This window comes from Chelmon rostratus, chromosome 17 (assembly GCF_017976325.1).
Source record: "Chelmon rostratus isolate fCheRos1 chromosome 17, fCheRos1.pri, whole genome shotgun sequence".
Taxonomy (NCBI): domain Eukaryota; kingdom Metazoa; phylum Chordata; class Actinopteri; order Chaetodontiformes; family Chaetodontidae; genus Chelmon; species Chelmon rostratus.
Window position 1 is genome coordinate 10,180,561 of NC_055674.1, and position 27,881 is coordinate 10,208,441.

The 27,881-nt window shown below is 43.8% G+C and overlaps 2 protein-coding genes across 2 annotated transcripts; both read right to left on the reverse strand.

Moving 5' to 3' along the window:
* usp36 (ubiquitin specific peptidase 36) lies at positions 1-17,590 on the reverse strand. The gene is made up of 20 exons (XM_041957593.1): positions 17,491-17,590; positions 13,347-13,612; positions 12,999-13,220; positions 11,279-11,389; positions 9,707-9,809; positions 9,543-9,610; positions 8,020-8,090; positions 7,841-7,923; positions 7,620-7,731; positions 7,391-7,531; positions 6,463-6,563; positions 6,227-6,365; positions 5,767-6,129; positions 4,348-4,572; positions 3,797-3,921; positions 3,017-3,709; positions 2,516-2,736; positions 2,055-2,243; positions 1,849-1,964; positions 1-1,744 (listed from the first exon to the last, which is right to left on the reverse strand). The coding sequence occupies exons 2-20, from the start codon at positions 13,597-13,599 to the stop codon at positions 1,613-1,615; spliced, it is 3,468 nt and encodes a 1,155-aa protein (XP_041813527.1). The 5' UTR covers positions 13,600-13,612; positions 17,491-17,590; the 3' UTR covers positions 1-1,612.
* Positions 17,591-18,627: 1,037 nt separating this feature from the next.
* timp2b (TIMP metallopeptidase inhibitor 2b) lies at positions 18,628-27,010 on the reverse strand. The gene is made up of 5 exons (XM_041956947.1): positions 26,725-27,010; positions 21,095-21,195; positions 20,897-21,002; positions 20,214-20,338; positions 18,628-20,114 (listed from the first exon to the last, which is right to left on the reverse strand). The coding sequence occupies exons 1-5, from the start codon at positions 26,852-26,854 to the stop codon at positions 19,917-19,919; spliced, it is 660 nt and encodes a 219-aa protein (XP_041812881.1). The 5' UTR covers positions 26,855-27,010; the 3' UTR covers positions 18,628-19,916.
* Between the last annotated feature and the right edge of the window lie 871 nt (positions 27,011-27,881).

Consider the following 27,881-nt stretch of genomic DNA (forward strand, 5'->3'; position numbering starts at 1 on the left):
TCAAGTATAAAATGTAACCCTTTTATTTCAATACACTGGTAATGAACAGTTTGTGGCGAGGTTTGTTACAGAGAATGGAAAGGTCAAATCTCCACACTGAGAGCTTCTGAACGCTGGACTGATGAGATGAGCTACATAGTTTAATAGCTGCACAGTAGAAAACAACTGCTCCTGACCGAGTTCCTCCAACGACCCCAACGTCTACTCTGCAAACGCACATTGGACTGTGAGCTGTCAGAAAACAACAACATCCGGGTAAACTTAAAGATATGAAGAAACTCAAGCGTCCGCTGTGTTGTTTGTCAATGTCAACACTTCCACAAACAGCCAAATGGTTCATGGGGATCGGCAGAGCATCTTTCCGTGGTGGAAAATTCATCAACATTAAATCTAAAATAAATTTCATTTGTTAAAGGTCCGGTGTGCAGGATTCAGGGCGATCTATTTGCATTAATGTAATATTCACAGTCATGTTTTAATTCACGTATAATCTCCTGAAATTAAGAATCGTTGTGTTTTTGTTACTTGGGCTCTTCATGTTTCTACAGCAGCCCAGAACGGACAAACCAAACACTGGCCCCAGAGGGCGCCACCGTAGTGGAGAGTGAGATGAGGTGTATTCAGTTGGCCGCAATCTGCAACCTTGCCACTAGGTTGCAGATTGTCAAAATCCCACACACTGGACCTTAGCAAAGAGAAAAGGGTAGAAAACCAAGACAGCAGGACTAAAAACAGAATTCACCTCAGTACATTTTTTTAACCAGTTTAGGCGTGTAAATTAAAATAAAAAAAGGGGGGGGGGGGGGGGGGGTGGGGGGGGGGGGGTGGCACTTTTAAACCTTAATTTTACCGACAATATGCAGGCAAAATTTGGTCCTTAAAAACAAGCCACATGGCACAGACACCGCAGCAACATAAAACAACAGCGGATAAAGGTATAAAAGGAAAATATGCAGAAATCTAAAATAATACACATTTTAATTAATAAACCATTTTTGATATTTATAATTTGGTATAGAATAATTTCAAGAGAAGATTAAAAAAAAAAAGGTCACTTTTTTTTAAATGTCCAACTTACTGAGCCCTTATGTCTGCAAAAGTATGCTCTGAGATTGTGTACAGTTTAACACAAGACAGCCAAAGTGTTGCAGATATATTTTCTCATTTTTAGCCTACCCTTCTCAAATATGGTAAACTAGATTTCATGTCATAGCAGCCTGATTGCTGTGGCAACAACCAGGGCTTAAAGGATGCCAACACACAGAAGTTTATTTGACATGGAGGTGTTTGGGTTTCTGTTAAATACTGCATGCATAGAAAAGCCTGAGCCACTTACTGTGGCTTAAAAGGGGATACGAGGGTGTCAGATCCCACAGGCCAGTGTTACTGAAGCCTGACGACAACAATTCATGTTCATTGAAAACTGAGATTGAAGGGGGGCTGTGTGTCCTGCTTTCGGCTCAAGTAATCCAAGAATTTGGGTCTTAAATTTGAGGGACAGAGAGATTTAAAAAAGAAAAAAAAAAAAGAGTGAGAGAAGGTACAGAAGTTTGGTATACAGTATTGTTGTTGCTATTTGTAGTCAGCATGAGCTCAACAGCAATCTGGGCTCTCAGCGACGGACTCCAAAAACTCTCTTCCCTCCGGGTGTTACAGACCACTTGCTCCGCCTGTCCTGGATCTTCTGGAAGATGCTGCTGCCGCTTCTCAACCTCTCTCTCTTATAGTTTTTCACTTTCTTCACCTGTTTGATCACACGAGAACAGAGATGAACAGAGATGATTAGCCCACCTGAAGGCAAACTGCGATCAAAGCTGATGTTAGAATTTCTTGTTGCGTTTTCTTCACCTTTCCCCGGTCAAAGTCTTCATCCCACTCGTCGATCACAGTGTCACACTTGGCATGGCGGACATCGTCGATGGCGTCTCTGCTAATAGCGGAGACCTCTCCATCCCAGCTGAGGACTAGACAAGACAAACAAAAGCTAGAAAAACTTTTGCTACAAAGTATCGCCGTTCAAATGTTTCAGATTTCCAGAGCGCGCCGTGTCTCACCGTTGGCTCCGTAGGCCTTATCGGTGGCGTTCCTGAGCAGCTCCTCCACCACCCCGCTTGTCTTTTTCCCATCCCAGGCAACGGAAGCAGGTCCTGTCGGGGTGTCTCCTGACGCGCTTCCATCAGCCGCTGGCGCCTGGCTGCGCTTGTAGCCGTCCTTCACTTGGCTGTCCCACATTACCACTGTGGCTGGATTTGGAGAAAAGAAAAACAACAAAAAAAACAGCGATTAAATCTGGCATTCTCAAAATGTAATGAGTCACGCTCTGTTCGTGTAACTGTGAAATGACCTGTCGCTTCAATGAAAGGCTGAGAGGCTGTAGTGGTGCAGAGATTTTCAGCAAATGACTAATCAATACAGAGAGGTATTGTACGTGCTGTGTTGGCATGGAGACAGGATCGCACATCTCTCACTGCAGTTATCATAGTAGGAGTGCATGTGCAAGTCCACGCTCACATACCTGTGCCTTGTTTACTTATGTTGCCGTTCTCCGTGGCGTTCTTTTTGGCGGGGGGCTCCGCTGCTTCAGGCTCGTCGTTCTGGCCGTCCGAGCGTCGCCTGCTCTCCACCCACAGTCTCACCTCTTCTTTTAGCCTCTTCTTCTTCCTCTTCAGTTTCTTTTTCAACATTTTCAAATCTCCCGAGCCTTTGTGTTCGACTGCGGCCTTCGTCTCAGAAGGGCTGTTGGGGGGAAAAAAGTTCAGCTGGGTTAATCTTGTGCTTATTGCAAACAGAGGGTGGATGCTTGTGCTTGGCGGTGAAAGCCAAGTCAATAGCACCTGCCTTGCCTGGGTTTGCATTAAGCACAGTTCGATGATAGAGAGGACTGGTTGTTATAGAAACAAAGTTATGTGCCTCTTTCTCTACAAAATGAGCTCAGAATTTACCTCAGGCAACACTTTTTGAACAGAAACAACATTGTTCATTATTAATAATGAATTAATTATTAACTTCAACCCACGTTTCTGATGCAGAGCACGCTGACGTTGTGTCCTGCAGAGCCAGTTGCATCTTTTTCTTCTTCTTCTTCTTCTTCTTCAGCTTCAGGGAGTCCCTTCCCTCTTCTTTCTGACTGGACTCGCACTGCGTTGGGGTTGCGGCGGGTAACGGAGGCCTTTGCTTAGACTGTTCCGCATCTGGATGGGATGTAAGACTCCATATGCCACCCTCACACCAATCCTCTTCCTGATTCGATGTGTCCAGATGAGACGTGACGCACTCTCTCTCCTTCGTTTTCCCGCCATCCTCGTTCTCCCTCTTTCGCTTTTTCTTCTTCTTCTTCTTCCGCTTCTTCTCGATAGCCGATTCCACAAGGCCGGTTGGCGTCGCTGCGGCTGGGGACGTGACTGGCTCTGCGTCGCCCTCCACCTCAGAATGCCGCCGCTTCTTTTTCTTCTTCTTCTTCTGGTTGACCTTTTGAGCCGGAGGGCTGTTGAGGTCTGGTTCTTGGGCCAAGGAGCTGAGGTTGTTGGAAGACTTGGGGCTCTTTGGGCCGGCACTATGAATCCCGTTGGTCTTGAGAGAAAGGCTGGCGTTTGGTTTTTGCAGTGTGGAGAGAAGGAACTGTTTCTGAGGGCTCTGCTGTTTGAAGGATCCACTTGAGTGGGCGAAAGGCTGCGATGACTGGACTTTAGGTGAATGAAATGGACCGGCTCTGGAAGAGGACGAGAGAGAACATCTGGATTTACTCATTTTTATTCCCAGCGCATTCCCTATGTGGTGTGTGGTTCAGAGTTCATACCTGTGATTGTGAGTGGGTGAGGCAAAGGTGAGGGGGTGAAGTTGATTTTGATGCGTGGGGTCACGGGGCAGCTGGCGTGGCAAAGGGGGCAGAGCATCAATGCTGCTCGGACTCCGGTTGCGAGCCTGCAGTTATCGACATAAATAAAAACTTGGTGGTCTAAAGAAAATAGCCATGAATGTGACAAAAATAAGGAAGATTAAAGGGATGGCAGGAAAAGATGGAGGGAGGAAAACAAAGAGGAAAGGGTATGGCAGAGAAGAATTAGAAATGGTTAGAAAAAAAGGACAAACTAAAGGAAAAGAAGACAAACTCTAAACAAGTGCTACCATGTGGTTGATTAGACAGGCACACTGGAGAAATAACACATTACACACAGCAGAAAATGAACTTGAAAGGGCGAGTTTACTTGCCTTAATTAAACTATTTACTGAAATCAATGGTCAAATTTGGGATAGCAGTGTGGAGTGAGGCAACAGGAAACCAAAGTGTCATGAGCTTTCACTACGACAGGAGGTGGTGCAGCTGCTGTGGATGGGAGTGAAGTTCACCTTCTTGGCTGACAGGGCCAGTTTCTTGGCGGGTGGAGGTGACATGGTGCTGGTGGCTTCAGATGTGATGTTGTTGAGGGCCGGGGGTTTTATCTTCGCCGTCTTCTGCTCCTCCGTGCTCTGAGAGCGCTCCACACTCTTGGCTGGAGACGCCAGGCCATTGGAGCCTCTCCGTGGGGTGGAGGGAGTCTCTCCTGCTGGCGCACTTTTAGGACCAGCAGAGTCCTGGCCGAAAAACAAACAATAAAAGCCCGTTGTAACGTCCGAGCCATTTTACTCACTTAAAGGTTTGGGCTGATGACTTCACACTAACTGTTCACACAGTCCCATGTGCCCCAGTATGTCAGCATTCAATGTGGATGCTGCACACACATTTGTACCTTTTACATAACATTACATTTCCATTAGAGTTGAAAAAAATGAATTGCTTCTTCAGGATTCAACAATTTAAGTCATTTTCTCAAGAAAAAAAATCTAAACATTCCCTATTTCCAGCTTCCCACATGTAAGAATATGCCTCTTTGCTTTGTTTTGTGTTATTTCACACTGAATATCTCAGATTTTTGGAGCAATTTCAAAATTTGCTTGGACAAAACATGCAACTTTAACTATTTTCTGACATTTTGTAAACCAAACATTTATTCAGTTACAGCTAATGCGTGCTAATAAGTTTATATGGCACATAAATGTTTATAGAACACAGTATGAACAATATGACGGGGCGGCTAGCCAATGGAGGGCAGCGACCCTCTTAGATATGTCCGCAATATCAACAGAAGAGTGGAAAGCAATATACAGGCAAGAAGAAAAGAGTATGAAGCAGCTCCACTCCATGCAGTGTCATCAACACGCCCACTCACTCGCCCACTTAACAGGTTAGTTTCAAATTCACTTGAACACAGGTTACACTTAAATTACAAGATGAACTGATCTAACATGTTTTTCAGGATCCAGAGTTCAGAATTTAGTATTTTACGCAGCAATAATGTTTGTGGATGTGTTGTACGGCTTCCGCCACCAGGCTGTGCCTTTGAGTAAGGGGAGAGTTTTGAAGCAGAAGCTGCACCTCAGAGGACTTCACCCCAATGCTTACATCCATTCCAGTGTCTGAATCTCATGGATTACCATTATTCCTAATTGCACAACATGTTTATTTATCCTGATTTTTACTGTCCTGGTTTGGTTTCCCAAAGAAAACAAGGTCCATAGGGGCATCTCTAATAAATATTTTCTACTACATGTTTTCACCTGTGTGGGGAACCAAAATAACATCTTAATGCTTTCACATCTAGTTTTGATAATGATACTCTGTGCACATTTTAGTCTGTTTTGGACCCATCTAAATGATGCTATCAGATGATTAAAATGGCCTTGATGCTGCCTTTGAAGTAGGGCTTGTGTTTTCAATGCAAATATTACCTTTGAGTCAGTGGTGTCGGCAGAGGAAGAGTCAGACAAAGACTTAATTGAGGTAGACGCTGCCATGCCTCTGCCCTCGCCACCTTGCTTTTTATCTCCCTCCGTCCTGCTGACCCCGTTGTTGGAAGGTGCGGGAGTGCTGCTGCGGGACTGCACTTGGCTCTGGGGAGAGGGCTTCTTCAGCTTCTTGAAAGGTTCCTCGATGACCGTGGGTCCACTCGGCAGCTTTGGCGGGCCGTTGGAGGAGGACGTCCAGTTGGAGAGTCTGGGCTGTTGCTGAGAGCTCACACCATTCCTGGAAATGGGCAGGCCCAAACCACCATCCATTGACTGGATCTTGCGCAGCTGTGCAGGCTCAAGTTTCTGAAAAGAGGAGCATTGTAATTGGAAAAAACAGTACCAAACTCAAAGTCCATGTCAAGTCCACATGTCCAACTGTGGCTGCGATCTCGCCTCATACCTTTGTGACCTGCGGGGAGGAAAGAGGCCCGTTCAGGTTGGCCCTCTTTATCTGTTCAGATGACAGACTGTTCTTGCCATGATGCAGCATCCCCTGCTTGGTGGGCTGCCCATCGGCATTCTTCTTGGTTTCAGGGATCCTTTAATACACAAATTAAGACTCCGGTTCATTTAAAATATCCAGGGAGAGACAGAGAGCACCTTTTTGATCTCTTGCAGCAGCCCACAGTGTCTTACCTCAGGTAGAAAAGCACGTAGGCCTGCTGGTTCAAGACCACTTTGATGTTACTAGAGTGCACCATTGAATCATTCATTTGGTACCATTGTCCGTTGCTTGCCTAAGAAGAAACAAGGAAGAGATGACATGTTAAAATAAAGCATTTCATTATTTATTTTTTACTTTTATACCTCAGAAAATAAAAGACAATAAAACAGTTGCACTAACTACAATTTCCTATTAAAGTTTTGGACATATAGCAATTTAATCTTATTGTCATTTACTATTTTTTATTCAGTCACTATTTCTACAGTTTATAGTAACTGGTTAGTTAAGACTTTGAGCTTCAACCCTCTGAACCCCACAACCCAGTATGAAGGCCATGTTTTCTTTAAAAACAAAAAGAAGTCACCAAAATTATACCATTTAACTAACTGTTGGATTTCCAAATTTCCGATGGTCCTTGAACGAATCATGTCTCAAACCAAAGCTTCCTTCAGTATAATAACCACATCCAATTTTTCATCAAAATCACTTCATTCTACGTGTCTCTTTTATATTAAAAAAAAAAAATCAACTGTTTGTACTAACCAGATCCTTTAAAAAACTAAATTCTGTGTTCGTCAGTGCAACTGGAAAGACTTGAATGGCTTGTCACAGGTAAAAACTCACTAAAAAGTTCACTAAACTGCAGGTTGCGTTTACAATGCACAGTAGAGAGCAGAGGCTGAAAAAGCCTAGTTTGCAGGGGCTGTAAAAATATACCATGCTTAATGTAGAGCGTAGAGAGCCTTTTTTCCTTGTTTTTATTTGCTCTTATTATCTGTTAATTCTTGTTTGTATTTGACATTTCTCTCTGTATCAAAGGACATTGTTGCAAACAGGGTGGCTCATCTTAAGGTGTTCATCCCTATAGTGTTTTTTTGAAGGGGAGGGGGCTCATCTTACCTTGACGTAGCAGTAATAGTGGCCAGCGTGACAACTGTAGCCAGAGTGCACCAGAACAGCATAGAGGCCGTACATAACCGGATCGCCTGAGCTCTGAGACATGTAGGGTCGGATGTTCAGGAATTCTGGGTAACCAACATCCTGAAAAAGCGCATGGCAGAAACATGAGATCGCTGAGAAGTGAGACAGCACTTTCCAACAGCCGACAGCGTGAGAATCCTTTGCTAACCTTTGTTATTTTCCCTCCGCTGAAGTTGGCAAACCTCTTCAGTGAGAGGGTCAGCACGTTGGACGTTCTATGGACTGTGAAGCGCTTGGTCGCTGGCACTTTCTTTTTGCACCTGGAGGAAAAAAAAAATCATAATACGTCATCTAAAAAGGATATTTAAGGTGGATAAATGTAAGCGAATGAAGATTTATGTGTTCATATACGAGATGAACGGCATTCACTTGGCACACATGTAGGCATTCTCTCCACTTAGTACGTCTGGTTTAACAAACAGCTCCAGGGCGCGCACGATGTTTGCTGCTTGCTGACAGACAGGAAGAGAGATACAAAAAAAAATATCACACACCTGTAGAATATTTCCACATAAATAAAAGCTATATCGGGATCTTGTGTGACGTACCCGTATCTCCACGGCGATGTCCAGGTAGGGGTCATACGTGTCTGACACACTTTTACAAATAGAGCATTTCACTGAAAGGCAAGATTAAAAACAAATGTGACTCTTCTGAGAAACATACACTCCGTTCATGTGACGGGGTGATCAGAGATTACTGGAATATTTCACACAAGCCTCTGTCCCACTTCCTGTAAACACACGACTCACCTCAAACGACTGCCTCTGACTCTCTGATCAAACAAGAGACCTTTACATTCAGCACTCTTCTCAGTGGTTACTGGACCAAACTGACACAATTTACAGGTTTGCTGCCTCATCTGAAAATGCTCTTATAAATACACGAATGATTCAACTTAAATTCACAGAGAGAATTTAAATTCTCTTTCATTTCTGCTGAAGAAATTATATGGTTTTTAGTCAAGGAGAAACATGCCGCTTTCCTACAGTTAAAAACTGAAAATAAGAACCAAATATTTGGTTTGGTAGCAGCAAAGGTGCAAAGAGGTTTTAGAATAACTTCTTGCAGTCCTTTCTATGAAGCTTTAGTAGCACAATTTCCTGTGGAGGGATCTAAAGCCATGAAAAGACACAGATGCACAGTGTGGCACCTCTGTGCTTTACAGGCATTGAGATGAACATGTACAGGCTGAAAAGCTGGGAGAGTGACAGCCTGCTATTCATTGTGACTGTGCAGCCCGCTGAGCTGAGCCGATTTAAAAAAATAAATAAATAAAAGGCACTAAAGGGAAAATGTCCTCTGACGCAATGAAAGCTACAACCAGGCGACAGCTAATGATGCTCGTTTTAATGCCCGTAAAACGGAAGCAAGAGGTTGTTTACTACCACGCCCGGGTCTCGCCAGTTCAGGTGTCACAGAAAGTTTTATATCACGGTAACAGTTTATATCACAATACAGTAATTGTTCTGAACATTCAATTAAGAAATGCTTTTAATACTACACTCTATAACAAAAAACACCTGCCTCATAAGAAAACACTTGAACTGAAAACAAGATTCAAAGCAGCAAAACTAACTTTCTTTCAAAATTAAAGTTTTAACGTTCCAAATGAGAACAATAATTCACAAGATCACGCGAGAATCCAGCCCTGATTTGCTACATAGCCTGCGCAGAAACGGAGGGATTGCTCACGCGGAGGAAACGGTTCCTCTACTGGTGGACACAGTTCTACCATTGCTCGGTATGTACCGTCATGTTGCCCAATCCTACTGTGCGATAGGAAATGAACTACTTCCTTGTGTGTAACACGATGACCATGTCAGAAAATAGCTGTCCAATCAGAGCAGAGGATGTTACTTATGTGCTCTACATGGAATATGCACGTGTGAACGCAGCTTACAGAGTATCTAACCGCATTAAGCACTTTTAGCAATATATACAGTATATTGTTGACACTGGCATTAGTCTGGTCTGGCAATACCAAAAGCAGCAAATTCATTACAGTGCAAGACTCCAGAGGCTTTTTTTTCTACATTTCTTTGTGGGGGGGGGGAAACAAAGTCAATACCTCTTGACCTGAGGTAACCTCCAAAGATCTGGTGAACCAGCGTTGTGGCCTGGGTCTGCCTGTCGAGCCTGCAGACAGGAGGGAAACGAAGACAAAAGATCATCAAAATAATATTAGTAGAAAAAAACATTCAGCCTTTCAAGTAACAATAATAAAAGCCGTACTTTGGGTAGCCATTAAGACAGGCTTTCTGCATGGCATCGATGGTGTACCGCAAAAATTCATGGGCGTCCTCCTGGCTTCCGAAGCGAAAATGTCTGGCAATTTCTGTGAAAGGTAAATGTGCATGTTAGCCGTGTGCTAATTCAGTGATTTCACCCTGAAAATGAAGTGCGTTCTGACAATTATTATGTTTATTATTTTAGCCACACCACTTACTGAAGGCAAGTAATAGCCACTGCTTTAAATATAATAAAACAGGTGAGTTATCTTTCATTAAAAACATTCATAGTGTTATAGAGAAGCAGCTTATGATATGGTTTTCTATTCAAGATGTTTCCACTTGGCACTTATGCACATGACATGCACATATCATAAAGTAATAATGAGTGAAGATCGCTTATGTAATACATTGTTAAAGTTAAAGAGTGCACTTTCAGGGGTACTTACAGCTATCCTCTAAGGTTAGTACCTCGTGAATCTCAGATATGCAGTTCAACAGCAGCCTAATAAAACAGCTTACAGTCAGTCGACTGACGTCTGATCTAAGACTTATATTAGAGATATTGTAGCTCTGAAACCATCTGCCTCCACTGTTATTTCCTAATGGAAAAAGGGAAAGTATGAGCTGGTACAATCATAATGTGGTCATCACCACGTTCCCAGCATAGCGTGACTGTACGACAATGAGTCACCCCTGAGTCGGGAAGAGGAATAAGACACCATCGCTCTAATGACCTGTTCGGGGCACACGGATGAGGGAGAAAACATCTTGAAGATATGAAATCTGTGGGCGCACAACTGGGTGGTTGTGGTTTTATTTCGTTTGCGAGGCCCCGGCTGTGAGATCCTGAGGCGAGGTGCAGTAAGCTTTTTCAATTTTAGTGTGATGACACTGCGCTGTATTTGTTTTTGTTTTGTTTTTTTTTTTCGAGCAAGAGGCACAGATGTTGGATTTTCACTGTATGCATATGCGTTGTTCTAGCTGTGGAGGCACATTTCTAACTGCGGGGGTGGCTACCAGCTAAATTAATATACAGGAAGCCATAAAACACATACAGTGCATCTCTAAATCTGGGCTGAAAAAAGAGAAAAAGGGTGGACTGTACATTTTTGTGCTAAAGCTGCTCCTCTCAGCCTGCAGTCACAAGGAGACAGAGAGGGCATTCGGGAAGGGGGGTGGGGGACTGAAAAAGAGGCGCAGGAGGTGGAGACATGATTGCAGCAGCACATAAGGAAGAGGCAGGCAGGTAGGGAGGGGACTGGGGTGGAGGGAGGGCTCCTGTGAGACTACAGCACAGTGCCTCACCATGTCAAGGTGCAACTCACACCTCATCTCTACTCTCTACATGGTGTTCATTCACAGCCTGCAGCCTCACCGCTCCACTTTTGGACTGCAGTTAGTGGCTGCTGTCACATGGGACACCGTGGACAGTGTTGCGTCATCGTGCCTCTGGCAGTATTCAACCCAAAAAAAAAAAAAGGTGTCTGTGACTCCTGACAGAACCTATACTGAAGGCTAGTAGGAACAGACTCAGGCACAATTGCGCAGTGTGGAAGGAAGCTGGTGGTCTTACTTTTCAGGTCTCTGATGAAGGAGACAGGCTTGATGGCATTGCCCGTGTTGGCAAAGGCTTGGATGATGTGGTTCTGCATTACACAGATCATACAAAAGCCTGACTGGTGACCTGAAACAGACGGCGACAACAAAGAGAATCAGAGTCGCTCACAGATTACAAAAATGCGTTACTGTGACAGCATTCAGACTCAGAAAAACAATACTGTCCTTAAGAAACACAATGCAAAAATGTCCAGTAAAAACACACTGGATTAAAAAGCAAACTCAGGATTAGGCTGGTGGTCTTAACAAAAGTCGTGACACGTCAGTTTGGAGGACTCTGGTGATGACTATGTGATCAGCAGCTTACTTTGCTTTTCTCCCTGATTTACTGCTTCACTTTCCATTACCTGAAGCATAGTCTGAGCTGCGCCTGCTGCAGCTTCTCATTGACTGTTACCTCTGGTGAACCGTGTTGTGTTGCAGAAGAAAATAAATGGATGTCGGAGACGTCGGTAAAATATCAGTTCAAACTGATCTGCTCCTTAAAAAAAAAAAAAAAAAAAAAAATCCAGGTATTTTTGAGTACGAATTGGTAAAAATTGAAAATGGCGAGCCTTACATGGTCCAATAAAATTGAAACTGACCACACACAAAGCTTAATTAAGCGTAAACAATTTTTGAAACACCAAGTCTTCGATTCCTCACAGATATAAGTGAGAGTAGGCTTCTCATTCCTAGCTGACTACTGTGGATTTGGTCAGCTAAAATGATGACTCTCTCTCTGGCATGCTTTGTAAGGGTAAGCTAATGCTAGGCTATGCTTTATTTTTTGTATTTTGAGGAATGTGCCGTGAGTTTGGCAAATTTAATGGCCTCTAATGCCATTACATTTGGCTGGAGCTGCTAAAGTGTGAACCGCTATCTTTACTCTAATTTCTAGCCTCCTGGAGGTGTAGTGGGACTGAGTAGGCGAAACACCGTTGAAGGGAGGTTTCCACCTGATGACCCCCAGAGACGTGTTAGGAATCACTGCTCTTTGGCATGTATAGAGGCAGATTAGGGCTCCAAGGTTCTTCACTGAGAATGAATCCTCTTGTAGTATCTTGTGTTTAAATTAACATCTTGGCTCACAGACATATCCACAAACAATGGATGGGTTGGTCCTCAACAAGTATTTTTCTATGCAGTCTGTAACCCCACAAAATTATGCAGAAAGCCAATAGCATGAACAAAGCCTTTGGAGGTAATGCTAGTTAGCCAGACGTTCTAATCTTTGCATTTTTCAAGTTTGCTTTTGTGTTAAAAAAAAAAAAAAAAACGGCACCCTCCAAACTGCTGAGATACAGAGTATCACTCTTTTTCGAGCCTCATGCACATCACATCAACATGTAGGGAAACACTGGTGCCCAGTTACAGTTACTAAGCTATGATTGGACAGTTGCTGTTTGGAGGAGGGGTTTAGCAACGGGTCAGTTGTTTCAGAGCCTTCCTGTGAACAAATTGGCCACCCAAAGCAGCTGTTTTTGTTTTTCTTCTTCAGCTGCCTGGGCTTGCATTCCACAGTGACATCCAGCCACATGTGTCGGCACATAAGGTAGCAGTAGCTAGCGGGGTTAGAGTCGTTTCCATAAGTTAAAACTATGTGGGTGTGTCTGTTGCGTTAAGAAAAAAACGTGAAAGTGAATGAGAGTGTATATGCTGCGAGTCTGGCATTCGAGCTCCATTCAAGTACTCACAGGCACGGCTGTGCTCCTTTGAGAGTAAGTAGTTGGCAAGTGGCGGGGTGTAGGTGAGACACTGCACTGTGGAGTTGAGGAAGCAGGTGTTTCCTAGGTTGTGGAGGCCGGCTCCCACCCTGTACACACGCTCCCATTTAAGGGTAAGCTTGTTCCCTGGAAAGAGCATCTTCTGCGGGGCGGGGATCCCATCGCTCTGGCCCCCAACCACGTTCTCTGAGACTGAAGGAGGAAGGCAGTACATTTTCAGCACGGTGTTACACAGGACAGGATAGAAACAGAGCTTGTAGAGCTGGTAAGGACAATATGGCAAAATGTCTGTTAAATCTGCTCAATTTGAGACCTTACCTTGCCTCTTTATTTGGGCAGGCTCGGTGGCCTTCTGGCCCGTAGCGCCCTCATTCCTGGGATTGAGGATCACATACTTGTTCTTCAGGCTGTCCAGTTGGTAGGAGAAACCCTTGCTGGCAGGCTCAAACTCTATCTTCTGCAGAAGGACCTTCTTGGCAGAAGATGCCAACAGTTTGTTGAGGTCGCCCTCATCACCCGTCTCCTTTCGACCAGGTTTTAATGCCTCCTTGAGTTTATCCACTATCGGCATTGTTGGAACATCACTGCAGAGAAAGTTGAATTGAGTGTCAGTGACCATGGAGTGTTAATCGACTTCTGAACTGAACAGGAAGCAAAAGTAAACCTTTAGGCAATCAAATAAATGTGGAATTTTCATCTCTCAGATAATGACCTAAGTGCCCAATAATGCCCCTGTCCACTTGTGCTTCTGCAGGTATCTCTCCAGGCTGTATCCTGACATGGCACCACAAGAGATATAAGGACCGAGTGCATCTGAGGAGCCAGCTGGGTCTTGGCAGCTGTCCCCACAGTCATGCAAGACATTAGACGTGGGTAACATGGGGGGGTGTATGAGATAGTAGAGGAGGAGCATTTAAAGCACATAAGGTGTAACAGCTGCTGGTCAAATTCTTATTATTTGTTTTGCCTGCATCAATGTTTTTATTGTTATCTTCCTCCAACTGGCATGTTTCTGCAGTAAAGCAGTACGTCATCAAATGATGCCATCTGGACTATCAGTCATGAGAGATAAAAAAAAAAAGTACTTAAAGATAACAAATGTTGCATGGAAAAAAATCAAACATTAGCATTGGCAGTCTGCTGTCCCTTTAAATACAGTGTGGCTGAGTGCACTGAAAGGACCATTTCTGTGTAGATAACAGTGTATGCACATTTCCACGACACCCGTCTGCCAGAGTCAGCCGAGTGGATGACTTTCTGACGTGTTGTTTTCTACAAAAGGCATCAGGCAGGCAAAATGTGCTCAATGCTGACTGAGGAGTGCGTAAACCAGTCAGTCTCCAGCTGCTCTCAGTTTACTCAGGATGTAGCCGAGGCTGCCCCGAACACACACAACAATCCTTTTAAAAAGTGGAAGCGTTGCATCATGTAGATGTTGCAGACGCTGAAGACACTGAAGGCATGGAGAGTCGTGCTCATCAGAGTGGGCAGTGACGTCATGAGGAGGGAAGGAGGGCTGAACATGCATTGTATGCACAAGGGCATGCTGACCTTCACGTGCGGCTGATACTGATACACACTAAGAACGACACAGCCCCGCAGGGAACCGCAGCGATGCAACTGCAAGACCGAGCAGCAACCGAGCAGCATGTTGATACACTGACCACAACACAGGTGTTTGATCAGATTGCTGTCATGACAACCGGTAATTTCATTTGTACATAGTACAAAGAAACTTTCTGTTTATGTTTGCATTTGGAACGTCTTGGCAGCTACATTGCCAATGAGTAATTGTGCTGTATGGTGATATGAGCTATTCACCAGCAAAGATATCTATGCATCAGACCCCAGCTGATACTCATTTTTTGGCACTGATATCAATATCTTGGCCGACATATCTGCAACGGTGCCTCAAATGTGGCTATCAAACACTTGTGACAAAGATATGTAGCAGAGGAAGGATATTTTAGTTTATTAAAACCTTTCTGTCCAAAATTACATCATTGAACTTCAACAGTAAACTGTGTGTATGCTGTCTGTACCGATATAACTGTCGGGCTCTACCATGCATGGATACTAGCTGAGACTACAAGTGCTAACATGCATGCAAAGATACAGTATAAAGTCTTGCCGTGTGACTGGTTGAACGAGGAGAATCACCAGCTAGATCAAGTCTAAAATCACATCGAGTAGTGTGAGACGCCTTTAGTTGTTAATACATCTACAAGGCACCTGATGTGAGATCTGAGCGCTGAATCGAGCAAGAAGACATCACAAAGGACGTCACCTTCACATGCAAATGATTTAATCTTTTTTGTAACATTGCATTGTACCTTTAAATGCTTCAGTTTGCTCGACAATGACTGCTGTCTGTGTATCCATACCATGATCCACAAAACAGAGGTATAGCCAATATTCTTTAAACTATTGCAAGTAATGAACATAAAAAACAAGTCTGAGCCTGCACGTCTTCTAATGACTTACGCTGGTTATAAAAAACTAATCTGCAGGCCTCATACTTTGGAGGTAATCCTCACATTGACATGCTTGGATCATCAGTGGAGTTGTTGATATTTTCCTCAAGTTGTAGCAAGTGTGAAGGTGCATTAGCACATCATAGCAAGACCAATGCAAACACTAGAAACAGGCTGAAACTGGGTAAAGAAACTTTACAGAGCTTTCACGAGACAGGTTAAATAATTATAAAATGTTAATTTTAAAATACATTTTATGGATCCTATTTCATTATGTCCAACTGCAAACGTGCTTTTAGTCTGAACAGCACCACTGTACACAGTTTCCCATATACAGAATTTATTTGGGCGACCCAAGAATATTTTTTTCTGTAATGTATTTTTTTTTTTTTTTATGTATTCCTGTCCCCATTCATTTCAAGCCCATGTGAACGTACGGCTGAAAATGGAGGCTACCTGAAAATGGTGTATTTGTGCGCAAACCTACAAACTAGAAAAATGAAGCCAATCAGGAGTTTTCATGTAAGCGCCACGCTGTGTTGCGGCCAACTCTTGCGTTCTGGATCTCAGAGTTTTCTGCCATGTGACTTGACCACGGAGACCGAGCAATACAAGGAGACACTTCTTTTCAAACACAACTTTTAAATATGCATTTAAAGCAGCATTTCTTCAAGAGCCAACATCTATTGATAAACTAGCTGCCCACCCACATTCGACAGGGGAAAAAATTGGCAGAAATTAGCAATTACTCAATTAGCCAATCACATCATGAACTGCTTTGCTAACTGATTAACTGTTAATCAGTTAGCAAAGCAGTTGAAAGTTAATTTTTAATCAAACGTGTCAAATATTTGTAAATTTTGTTTTAAAATGGCAAACTAAATAACTTTGGATTATGGACTGCTGCTCAGACAAAAGCATCAATTTGAAGATATCATCTTTGGTCTGGGAAATTACGGTGGCCACTTTATACTATTTTCTGATGTATTATAGACAAAAGGATTAATCTTGTAAACGAGAAAACAATCGGGGAGATAATCAATAATGGAATGTTAATCGCAAGCCTAAGCCTAAATCACGTTAATTGCAAACCAAACACTGATGTTAGCTCCAGGGTGTGTGGTGAGTTCATGAGCTTCTCAAAATAGTGAGGAGTCAACAAACTGAACCATGTGAACGGCCATGTCGAGATTTTTATATTCACCCATATGCCCAGATATGGAGAGAAGATAGAGTCTAGCATTACAGTTAATTTAAACATTTTTAATTAACGTTTGGCGAATTTTTAATCTACGTACTTTTGTTGCCGGCATTGGTAATGCTGTTGGAGCAATGACAACAAAAACCAAACGCTATTCGTCCATCACTTATATAATAAGCATCTCCAATCACAATTACCCACTCGTGGACTATGCATGCTAACATGACTTTATGGGGAGCACCTGAAGGCAGCACGGCCATTGCTGTCACTTTCTAAAATCCCTCCTTCATTATTGCTTGTTAAGACACAGTTAGAGTTCACGGACTTTCAGCCCTCATGGCTCGTAATTGTCGGACAGTCTCTGTACAGCAGCCGGAGTCAACTCTTAGCGCCAGTCATCATGGCTTAAATGCTAGGCTGCTAACATCAACCACAGCTAACGTTAATAACGACCTGGACGGTGTTATGTTTGGAGACAACCCGTCGTCAATACTTCGATTTACATCTTCACCCGTCGATAACTGATTGTAGGTATTTTCCTGCCGTCCGCAGTATCGTTTTCTGTGTTTTCACGCTTGACAGTAGAAGCAGCAAATTAGCCAGCGAGCTAACTTAACGTGGCGAGAGCCTCCAGCCTCCCTCAATGCTGCAATGTGGGTTAGCATCTGAGCGTCCAGGTGGCTAACATTCCCTAACCGCCACATCCTGCCTGCTTGTCAAACAACATCACTTTAGAAATGCATGCTAGCATTTATTACGTAGATCTAAGAGGCGTTTATTCACGCACCTTTCGTTCAATCGTTCAAAATCGTTGACAGTAGGGGGGTACGCTTCCTCAGCTGTAGCTCTTCGGTCTGGTATTTTCGCCCATGCTGCATTATCAGAGAGCGGAGAGACAGGAATGACTGACAGGAATGAAAGACCAATCAGAGAACAGGTCACGCCGTAGCCGAAAGGTTCAGCCAATCAGAGCTTAAACTGACGTAGCGTTGTCGGGAGAGAGCCACACGTGACTTCCAGCCACCGCTGTTTACCATTGATGCAATCGGTACGATACATCTTTAACAATTGTTAATGTAACCACATAGAGCGACGAAAAATTCTCAGTTAAAGTCTGCAGTTGTGTAAGGCTCGCAGCATCGTGGCGAAACGAAGCTGCCTCTCGCTCAGACGAAAAACCCTTGAAGAATTAGATCGCCTCTCTCGTGTAAATATCCCTAGTGCTGCTGATTTTACTGCAAACTTAATTCTCGTAATTTGTCAGCACATTTCACCCATATTAGGTAACCCCTCCTATGCAGACTTAATGCCGTTGGAGCGAACAAACTAGTGTAGCGCAGAATACTCACTCCTGAAAGAGATTTACGTTGCATTTCATCCTCGACTACATTTAAACCAATGCCATACTTTACTGTTTTGTCCTGAAACTGACGCTAAAATATTTAATACAGAAATTTCATCTAGATTTGTGTTGACATTTGTGCACACGGACGGGTTCGTGAAGGAATGTCTGTGAGTGTCGTATGTTGTTGTGTCCACTAGGCGGCAGCAGATAGCTGTTATAGTGTCTCAAAGCAGTTATTGATACCATTCCGACTGCCCTTTGCTCGATTAAGTCTCTAAATACTGATATAGGAAACTAATAATGATCCATAATACTTTTTTAGGTTTGTTATGCTGTTTGTTTCTACTCCCTGCTGTTTGACTTGCTGCTTCTTTCCCCTGCACCCATGTGTGCCTGTTTGGACTAATGCAAATGTTATTTTTCTGCTCCAGTCAATTAAAACAAGATCTGTATATTTTATGTACCCAACCGGCAGACAAAGCCACTCCTTGAGTCCTTGATGAACTGTAACCCTTTGGCAGGGAATGCTTGTTAGCGTGCACACACCAATGTGAAAATAACCAGTGCAAAGCTTCGAAACATGGTTTCGCTTTTAATATAATAGTCAAATGTACAGTATTGTTTCAGTTGGACATGCATGCAAAAATCATCTCAAACATCTCATGTGAAACCAGCACAAGACATCATACTTGACTACAGTTTCAAATGAAGAATCTTTACACACTCTCATATTAATTATTAAAGTCACATGACATTTGCTCAACACATTTTATGGTCATATCAAAGGCCCTGCAAGTAAATTGGTTACAGTATGCTTGATAAACCACTGGCCTAAAGGATGCATTGGTCAGACAGTTAACAATTAGGCCTACAAGTTGACCTTTTATGCACATAAAATGTGTGTGTTTTGCTAATACTGTTAAAATATTTAGTCTTCTTTTTTATACAATACCAATGTGTCATTTTTCACAAAAAGTATCAAAACGTGGCCATTTTTTCTCAATAGAATATGATGAATCATGTAACCTCCTTAAATAAAAAACGCCTACACTAAAGCATTACAAATAGAAGAGCTGCAATATAAAAAATACAAAATGGAGGATTCAATCCTCTTTTTCAGACATTTTTCATTAGAGACAATATGGCTGCTGTGACAACTGTGTTCAAAGTGCATTCTTGTCTATTCAGGATTATTTAAAGAAAAAAAAGTGAGCAAAAAAACACAGATTGTGCTTTTTTGTTTTTTTACGTCTTCCACATCTTTAAAACAAACAGAGGGGAAAAGTTTTGCATACGGCGCACGAAAAAGAATCTGAAGCAGGACAGGCAAGAGGTGGCGCTCGCTCCTTGTGATAGCTCTGCTGTCACAAATCACAGTGCCGATTGCCCGCCAATGTTATTTATGAACACACAGATTCACAGAATTGTTACACTTTGAGTTATAGGCATGTATGTGATGCATTATAGACTTATAGTTCACTTGAAACAACACGTCTGGCTAAAAAGGAAACTAATAGCACAAAAACAAAAAAAAATACTCTGAACAGTAATACTTGATTGTGATGATTATCCCTTTATTTGAGCTGAGGGAGAAGTGGTTTATGAGGAAGTGCTTTGGATTTAAGGGGAGAAGTGTCTGAAAGTGCTGAATTCATAAGACTGTTGATTAAAAAAACATAATGAGTCCTGCAAATAAAAACAATTTCACTTTTTTCAACCTCATCACAGAGAACAATTTGTGGCTCTCTTAAGAAAAAAAAACAAAATAAGAATCTGACTTTTTCCTTTTTTTTTTTTTTTTTTTTTTGTATTTATATCTTAGTATATCTCAACTGCAGACATCCTTGGACCATTGGACAGTGGTGGAGTTAAGGGTCCTCGATGTCCAGGAAATCCCTTTGTGGCGGCGCTGCCCCTCTGTACCAGGCACAAGAGTCATCACTCCTCTTGATACAAGCAAAGTGTTTGGCCTGTTGCCCGCTGACCGTCTTCTCGATCACCCAGTCCGTCCACAGGCACTCTGCCGGGCTGCTGATCATGCAGGGGATGGAGGTGCAGCGAGTGATCTGAGGACGGAAAAAAAGCCAGACCAAGATCAGGGATTAAACTCCCAACAAGCAATGCATCTTTCGAGACTATTGTAGTTCGTGGCAACTCGGCTTTACCTTGCAATCACAGCCCATTTCATAGCGCTGAGGCAGGCTCTTCTTCTGGGTGGCGCTCGTGGCCTCCCAGGGCTCAATGAAGTCACACAGCGTGACATGCATCGTCCCGTCAGCCTCCAGTTTGCCTGCAGTGGAAGGAGAGTGCGTGAGAGGCGGTGAGGTGCAACCTAATTGCCGGGATAAATGTTTGCATTGTACATTTCCGCAAACCAAACGTGCTTTACATTTAAACTTTATGCTTCTTTGTGTTGCAACTTTCAATTCTTTGTCGTGACAATGCTGTGTTCGGTCAAGTTTGGTTAGGTTTAGGCACAAAAACACTCGGCTGGGGTTAGGAAAAGATCATGTTTTGGCGTAAAACAGCCGATTTAGTTGCCACAAACACAGCTGGAAAATGTCCCAGCGTCTTATTAAAAACATCCAGCTGTGTCGCCACAAAGATGGTTCGAACAGCACTCAGCTTATATACATGGAGCGGTAATCTGATCTATGTCACTTTGATACCTACTGTAGAAACATTGATATGATACAAACAACAATTTAAAATATCTGTGATTTGCATACACGTGCAATGCCAGCATTTTACTCTGGCAGCTGTGAGGTGACATAAAAACTCATATGAACGTGTATCAATATTTGTTATATTTTATAATGTGTTACATGCAATGTGGTAAAGGTTATACCTGTGACAAGGTATTCCTTGCCATTAGTCTCCAGAGTCACTCCACACAATGCAGAGGAGGGAGCAGTGTAGATGGCATCGATATCCTGGCTGGGACCTTTGAACATCTGGCAGTTCAAACAGAGAGAAGAACATTCAGATTCATATTTGAGCTAAGTTCATACCCCCGGCTTGAAAACGCTAGCGTTGTCCCTCGTACCTTGATTTGTTTGATGTCATACTTGGTCCGTTTGATGGGGTTTCCATAGATGTCATTGCCAACGTCAATCTCCAGCACTCCGACTAACTTCGCCCTGATAACTGGAAAGAAGCAACAAAAACAACCCCACGTTTAGGTTCGCTGCGTTTGAAAGGACGAAGCGGAGCACCGTTGTCGTGTGCAAACCGAGCTGGACCCCGGGTCCGTCTGTATTTGATCTGAGCCCTGCGTAGGTTTGGCAGGCCGCGGTTGGCCTCGACGCATTGCTGTGGCTTGGATCTGAGGAGCTTGCGTGTGCCAGGTGCTGGGAAGACAGAGGCACATGAGTGTTTCATCAGCTGCAATCAGGGGGGAGGAATGTGTGCTGCCTGCTCGGCGGGCTCCTGGGCCGACGCAGGAGGAAGCTAGTCAGCAAATCTTTGAAAAGCTGAACCAGAACGCTCCGCTCGCCCCCAGGCCTCTCTGCCGGCCTGCCTCTCTGTCTGGATAGAGGTGCTGACATGCAAATCAACCTCTCTCCCTTTCTCGTGCAGCCTTTTCCCCCCTTTCTTTCTCCTGCGCTCTGAAGTCTGCAGATTCAGAGAAGTTCGGACGAGGAGGGGGGGGGGGATCTTACAGTCCAAGTGGAAAAATATTATCAGAGCCATACGGATGAGCCTTTGAGCTCAAATACTTCAAAAAATATGACTCATGGGTTTCACAAACGCCGCTCCTGTCGTGTGAATCCAAATGTTGAAGCGCAGCGTTGCACTGATCACAAGCCAGCTGTGGTTGAATACCTGTGGATTACGGGTCTCATTACCGCACACTCACATGACTACTACACTGGGGGGAAAAAAAGGGTTTACAAACTCATATTCAAATTTTTTGAAGTGGAGGAGACTAGCGACAGAGCTAATGTGAACCAGATGTTCTCTCTGTAGTCCCTTCAGTTCTTGCTTTCCCGAGGTGGCAGCTACTGACTTCCTCGCACCACCACTTGCTTCCTTACCAAATAAGATCAATCTTTTTTTATTCGCCTTTTTTACCACGAAGGTATGAAGCCGCGTGTGCTCTAACTTGATGACAATAAAGGCTTGGAGAGCGTCTCCCTTTAAGGGTCTAAAGAGTCGACCTTTAAAGCAAAAAAACAGAAGGAGAGAGGGATGGAGTGTTGACGGTGGCTGAGCAGGGGGAACGGACAGGAACAGACTGCAGAAGTAGCATTAGCTCCTTCAAAACAGTGCCATTAGTTGACAGGGGAAGCGGGAGGAAGTGGAGAGCACAACAGAGGGAGGATTCAGTCCACAGCCAGGAAAATGTTCACAACACTGAGCGGTGCAAGCTCTGCGCTTTCCCTGCAGAGCCGCCCCGAGGTAGCGGATACGCTGACAAACAAGCTGCACACGTTGAAAGGCCCGGTTTAGAATGACAAACTGCAAACACCCCGCCAAGCGTCGAGCAAGAAACTCCGAACGTTCTCCGGCTACGTGGATTAGCGGTAATCCTCCCTCGCCTCAGTGTGCAGAATCACACACAGATGACTTCTCCTTCTTCTGGTGCAAAGTAGGGCAGGTGAAAATATGCACAGCATGTTGGAAAACGCTGAAACATGAGGGCTTATGTGAGTGATATATAATCTGAGCGCTTGGGTTTTAAAAAAACAACTTTGTGTAGCTTTTTGAATTGCATTCAACGTGCTAAAAACAGACATTATTTCATCTATCCAAAACAAGCTCTTATTTTGCAGATTCCACTGAAGCACTAATGATAATGAATGCTTGTTCTCTAGTTAAAGTAATTTAGAAATATGACTTAATTTTCTGTGCTGCTACACAGTGCTTTGGCACAGAATATGACGATGTTTACTGGAACAGGCTGACCAAGCCCTTTAAAAATCATAAGTCTCAGAAAACTTGGTATTAAGGGAACCATCTAATTTTCTAGTTACTCAAACAATAAACACATTATTTTGTAAGCAGTGTTGTGGTCGTGGGAGTGCTTTTAAAAAAACAAAGAGAGACGGAGAAGAAAGCAAATGCATGTCATGTAATTGCAGGGCCCGTACATGCATTTTCCTCTCCGAGAAGCCACAAAGTGGTCTGACTTTGAAGGAGAAAAACTTAACTGCAAATTCAAACTGACTCCTCAAAAAAGCTCATCCTCTCTGAGGATGCATGGATCTAATCCGCCACTATCTGTTTGCTCTGAAAAACGAGATTCCACAGTGTCTGAAACCTCTGCGGTCATCCCACCAGGGCAGAAATGCGCTAATAGTTTGTCTTTTCCGCCACCGCGTTTTAAAGTTTTGTCATCGTTTCCTCTAACTGCGGGGTGCACGTGTTGATGCCGAAGCGCGGATGTTCACGTGCAGCTAAAAGGTGAGCTCATCTGCATAAAATGATTAAAACGGAAGGCAGCACACTTAACCTGGTTTTAATGTCTGTTTACACAGCTCGCAGCTCGGGGCTGTGTTTACACCGGAAGCTTTCTCAGAAGATGGCACAGGCACACTTTATTAACGCAGAGAATTGTGAAATCGGCTGCGAATTCATAACGAGAGCAGCATATGACCGCCCGGCATTCCTCTGCCTCGGCCAAAGGCCCAAGGGATGGATTTCAATTTATGAGGAAAGTTTTTTTTTTGTGTGTGTGTGTGTGTGTGTGTTCCTGCTCTCTCTGTTTTGACAAAATAAACGGAGCTACATGTTTACAACTTTAGCTGTACTTTGTTTTTGCTCACTGGGTCAGTTAGAGGCAGAGAGGGAAAGCAACCAGTTCAAACTACAGTCTGCTTTGATCAGACTTTTACCTGGTTTTTACTTTTCATTAGGATTTTTCAAAGTCTTCTTCTTGACTTAGCCTCTCACAAAGAAAATAATCCATGCAGTACAATGCATCGCCTTCAAAACTGACGCCCAGTGACCCAGTGACCTCAGCCAAATGTTTGACTGCCAACTCTGGCCCTTCTTCCCTATTTGAAAGATTTTCTCTGGACACACTCAGCAGTTTGCAAGCTACTCATGCTCTTGAGTAATTTTCCGTAGGCTCCAGACGCCCTTACTGACTGTACATCTGTGAAACTAAAGTAATACTTTCACTTCAGTATACTGCCTGACTCTTTTTAGGGGTTCCTCAAGGCAACGTCTTACTGTAGCAGCATGGGAATACCACACAAATGATGTTCTACTCTCTGAAACTGCTTTAAATCAAAATAACTCAAGGGTCAGTCGCCTACAGTTCACTTTGGACTGAGCATCTCATCACTTCACACCACCAGTTCATTTTCTAATTAGCAGCCCTCGTCTTCACACGCAAATAACATCAAAAATGACGTTTTTTTTCTCTAAACTTTAGAAAAGAGCAAATGTTCTTCTTGAAGTTCTATTACTCAGAACAGTTTAGTTATGAAGATTTCTAATGAGGCAAAAATCAAAATTGTTTCGATCTCCTTGACAAAATGGTGGTTTCATGTCAGTAGGAGGGTCTATCCATGGTGCTGAAGCAGGAGCAAGCGGGGGGGGGCTTGAGGTCATATTAGGACCTGACCTGACTGTGACAAAATGAATGGGACTGGGAGTTCTGGTGGCCATCTGCACCTCAGTTTAGACTGAAAACTAGTGCAAAGGATGGAGCCCTGCGCCCTCTGCCTGGACAAATGACTGAGAGCCTGCATCTACAGCCGATTTTAAAGGCTCCACTTCACGCTGTGCAGTGAGGAAAATGGACAGAATGACACCAAAAGTGTCACTAACAATGAGCAAACGTCACACCGAAGGTTAGAAATCGCTTCACTGAGTCAAAATAAGAGAGAGCTCTATTCAAATAGAGTTAAATTAAACATCCAGATTGTATACGAATCTAATCTCTACAATCTTACATCACCTCCCTGGCTGCATTTGAAAAGTGTAAGCATACATATATATATCAGACTTCACTTCACGGTAAACTCTCCGGCAGGATAATGTGGTTTCTTCACCCTCCAGAGCTGTGTGGAATCCAATGGTGAAGAGAAACCTTTGAATAAGTCAGCTTCTGTACACATACCACACACTCAGCCAGCTCAGAAACCAAGAAAAAAGGCCCTCAGCAAACCCCAATTTAAATAGCTGCACAAGCCGGTCACTGTTGAGATCCTCGTTAGCTCAAGGCCCGCAACAGGCGGCGTTTTGTAACAGGGAAAACTATCCGCACGGCCTTTTGAGAGCGAATAAATGAAATTGCTATTTAGTAGTCATTAAGGAAGTGCACCAAGAACCTCTCAGCCCCTGAGCTGGGGATGGTGGGAATGATTTCTTTTGCGCAATCCTCTGCGTTGCCTGCTCCCCAGTCACCCAGAATGAGTGGAAGCATTTCCATGACTGTGCTGTTTGCTTCTGAAACAAACACTCCAGAGGTTTAGATGACACCCTGATCAGCCTTTCAGCCTCACTGATCAACAGGCAGTGATGTGGCAACAGGGCTTATTCGACTGGATGCCTGATTAGTAGGGATGCACGATAATTATCGGGCCGATAACAGGAAATTATGACGTCATTCCGACGCCCGACGCGACGCTTCTCCTTAGGAAACTACTTACTATACGTTATCCCGCTTAGAACACGGCTTACGACTAAAGCATTCAATAGTGTGACACAAAATACTGATTAAAACATATTTTATTGATTTAAAATGAGTCTACTCTTGCCTGTCACCGCTCTCACTGCGCAGCGGCTCTAAAAGTAAACACGTACGTTGCCTAGCAACCGCCTCTCACTGTGCGCCGGCAGGCAGGATAACTTATTTCTTTATAGCTATTCAGCGAAATCATGTCAAAAGTGGAGAAGTGACGGGATATCCCAGACCTGAGAGAGACGTAGCTGGAGACAGAGTTTGGTTTACCGCTATTTTTTCGGACTGATGGATAAAAGTCCCACATCAGCTGATTTCTGCTTTCAGCTTCAGGCATTAAAAAATCTGTCTCCAGTTTTGTCTCCACTTAGCAGTCTTTTAGCAGACCGATCGTCCATGCTGTGTTTCTCTTGGTGTTTTTTCGTGTCTGTCTCAATCTGGTCAATCTCTGCGTCCTCAAGTCTTTTGTGTCTTAATATCGCTCCTGCTGTCGGTCCAGCGTTGTTCTTTACTTTTCTCGTCTTTTCTCAAGAGTCAAAACTGTTTTTGGTTTTGTTCATGGTATTGATGTCATGATGTTAGGTATAAGTGTGTGTTATCGGTTATCGGTATCGGCCTTTAGGAGCTGAAAGTTATCGGTTATCGGTATCGGTTTTAAAAAACAGTTATCGTGCATCCCTACTGATTAGTGAAGGATTTGCTGCCAGATCAAAAAAGTAGGCTGCATAATCTCATCCAATGGGGCACACAGAGCATGAAGTGCATTACTGTCATTACCAAGGCTGCAGAATCATCAACAGATGATTGGAGAGAAAGAGGAAAAAGAGAGAGAGAGAGAGAGGAGGGAGGTGGAAAGAAAGATTGAGAGACAGAAAATTCCATCCTCCTCCCCCTGTAATTGTAAACATAAGAGCTGGGTAAGTTTCCCCTCTCAGCTTTCACACTCTCAGATCCTCCACATCACATATTAAAAAAAAAAGAAAAAAAAAAAAAAGAAAGGAAAAAGCAGCGACTAAATGCTGCTTTTCCTCCCAACTTACCGACGTCTGAGTTGCAGAAAGCCTGCTGAGGATGCGCCGGGGAGCAGCTGCAGGCTTCTGCTATTTCTTCCACCCGCCAGAGGAGCAGGATGGCCAGAGTGACAAAACAACTGTTCGCCGTCCAAGACATTTTAGAGAACTACGCTGTTTAATTTAAAAGGGAGCAAAAAGAAAATGTGAAGGAAGCTGAGCTGTCCGGAAGGAAATGCGTCTGCAGCTGCAACAGGAGGTCCACTTGTCAGAGCAGGAGATGCACAAGGCGTGAGGGGGAGTTCATTCCTGTTAAACAGGCTCCTTCAAAATCTGTTTTCCACTACAGTTAGGAGCAGTTTTATTACCGCAGGCTGGCAGAGGACTCCTCCCCCGCGTTCTCAGCCAGTGGGCGCGGCAGCAGTGAGGAGCGTCGCTCAGGGGCTGCCGGAGTTTTCACATCCACCCGCTGGCCCCCAGTCACCTTCTGTCACAACTCTGCTGCGTCGAGAGGCGCATCACCCTCCCTGGGGTGACACATGCGTTGGGTCACCCTCAGCCGCACGCACGCACACTTACGCATCACGACCTCAGCGTTTACCTTCAAATTTAACCTTCAACTTTCCCCAAAATCTCAATCTACAACTCTGCCAAAATAACAGGACCTGGACTTGCCTGTGAATATTCTCATTCATCCAGGTCATTGTAAGCTTTAGGGCATTCAATCGTTCGCAACTGGACCTCGTCAGTTTGTCTTAGAAGACGTTTCGCCTCTCATCCGAGCAGGCTTCATCAGTTCATGCGCACCAGACTAGATATGACAGCTCTAGTCCAATGCAATGGTGTTAGGTTCAAGTAATTATCCCCTGAGTGAGGCCGACCCCCAAAACCAAGAATGGTGTCACTCTAATGTGAGGCAAACGATCCCCCATAAAAGGGGGGGTAGGGTGCAACCCTTGAGTTGCCAACAGTCGTCTGCCTCGTTAGTGTGCCATTCTTGTCATTGGGAGGCTCCTTGAGCCATGTGTGAATGGCTTTGTTGTTTATTTTCAGAGGCTAAATTTTTGAATCTCTTTGGAAGAGATGAAAGGACAGCATTGTATGTGAGAGATGGTGGTGTCTCAGACCTTCCCCTCTGTTCAGAGAAGGTTTTTCAACCTTGACATAGATGGCTTCTCTTACTCCTC

Coding starts and splice junctions, on each gene's coding strand:
- usp36 (XM_041957593.1), bottom strand. CDS start 13,599: ATGCCGATAGTGGATAAACTCAAGGAGGCATTAAAACCTGGTCGAAAG. Junction 8,091..9,542: donor AGGTTACCTCAGGTCAAGAG/GTATTGACTTTG, acceptor CTTGCCTTTCAG/TGAAATGCTCTATTTGTAAA. Junction 6,564..7,390: donor ACTATTACTGCTACGTCAAG/GTAAGATGAGCC, acceptor GTTTCTTCTTAG/GCAAGCAACGGACAATGGTA.
- timp2b (XM_041956947.1), bottom strand. CDS start 26,854: ATGTCTTGGACGGCGAACAGTTGTTTTGTCACTCTGGCCATCCTGCTC. Junction 21,003..21,094: donor ATGACATCAAACAAATCAAG/GTACGAGGGACA, acceptor TTGAACTGCCAG/ATGTTCAAAGGTCCCAGCCA. Junction 20,339..20,896: donor CAAGGAATACCTTGTCACAG/GTATAACCTTTA, acceptor CTTCCACTGCAG/GCAAACTGGAGGCTGACGGG.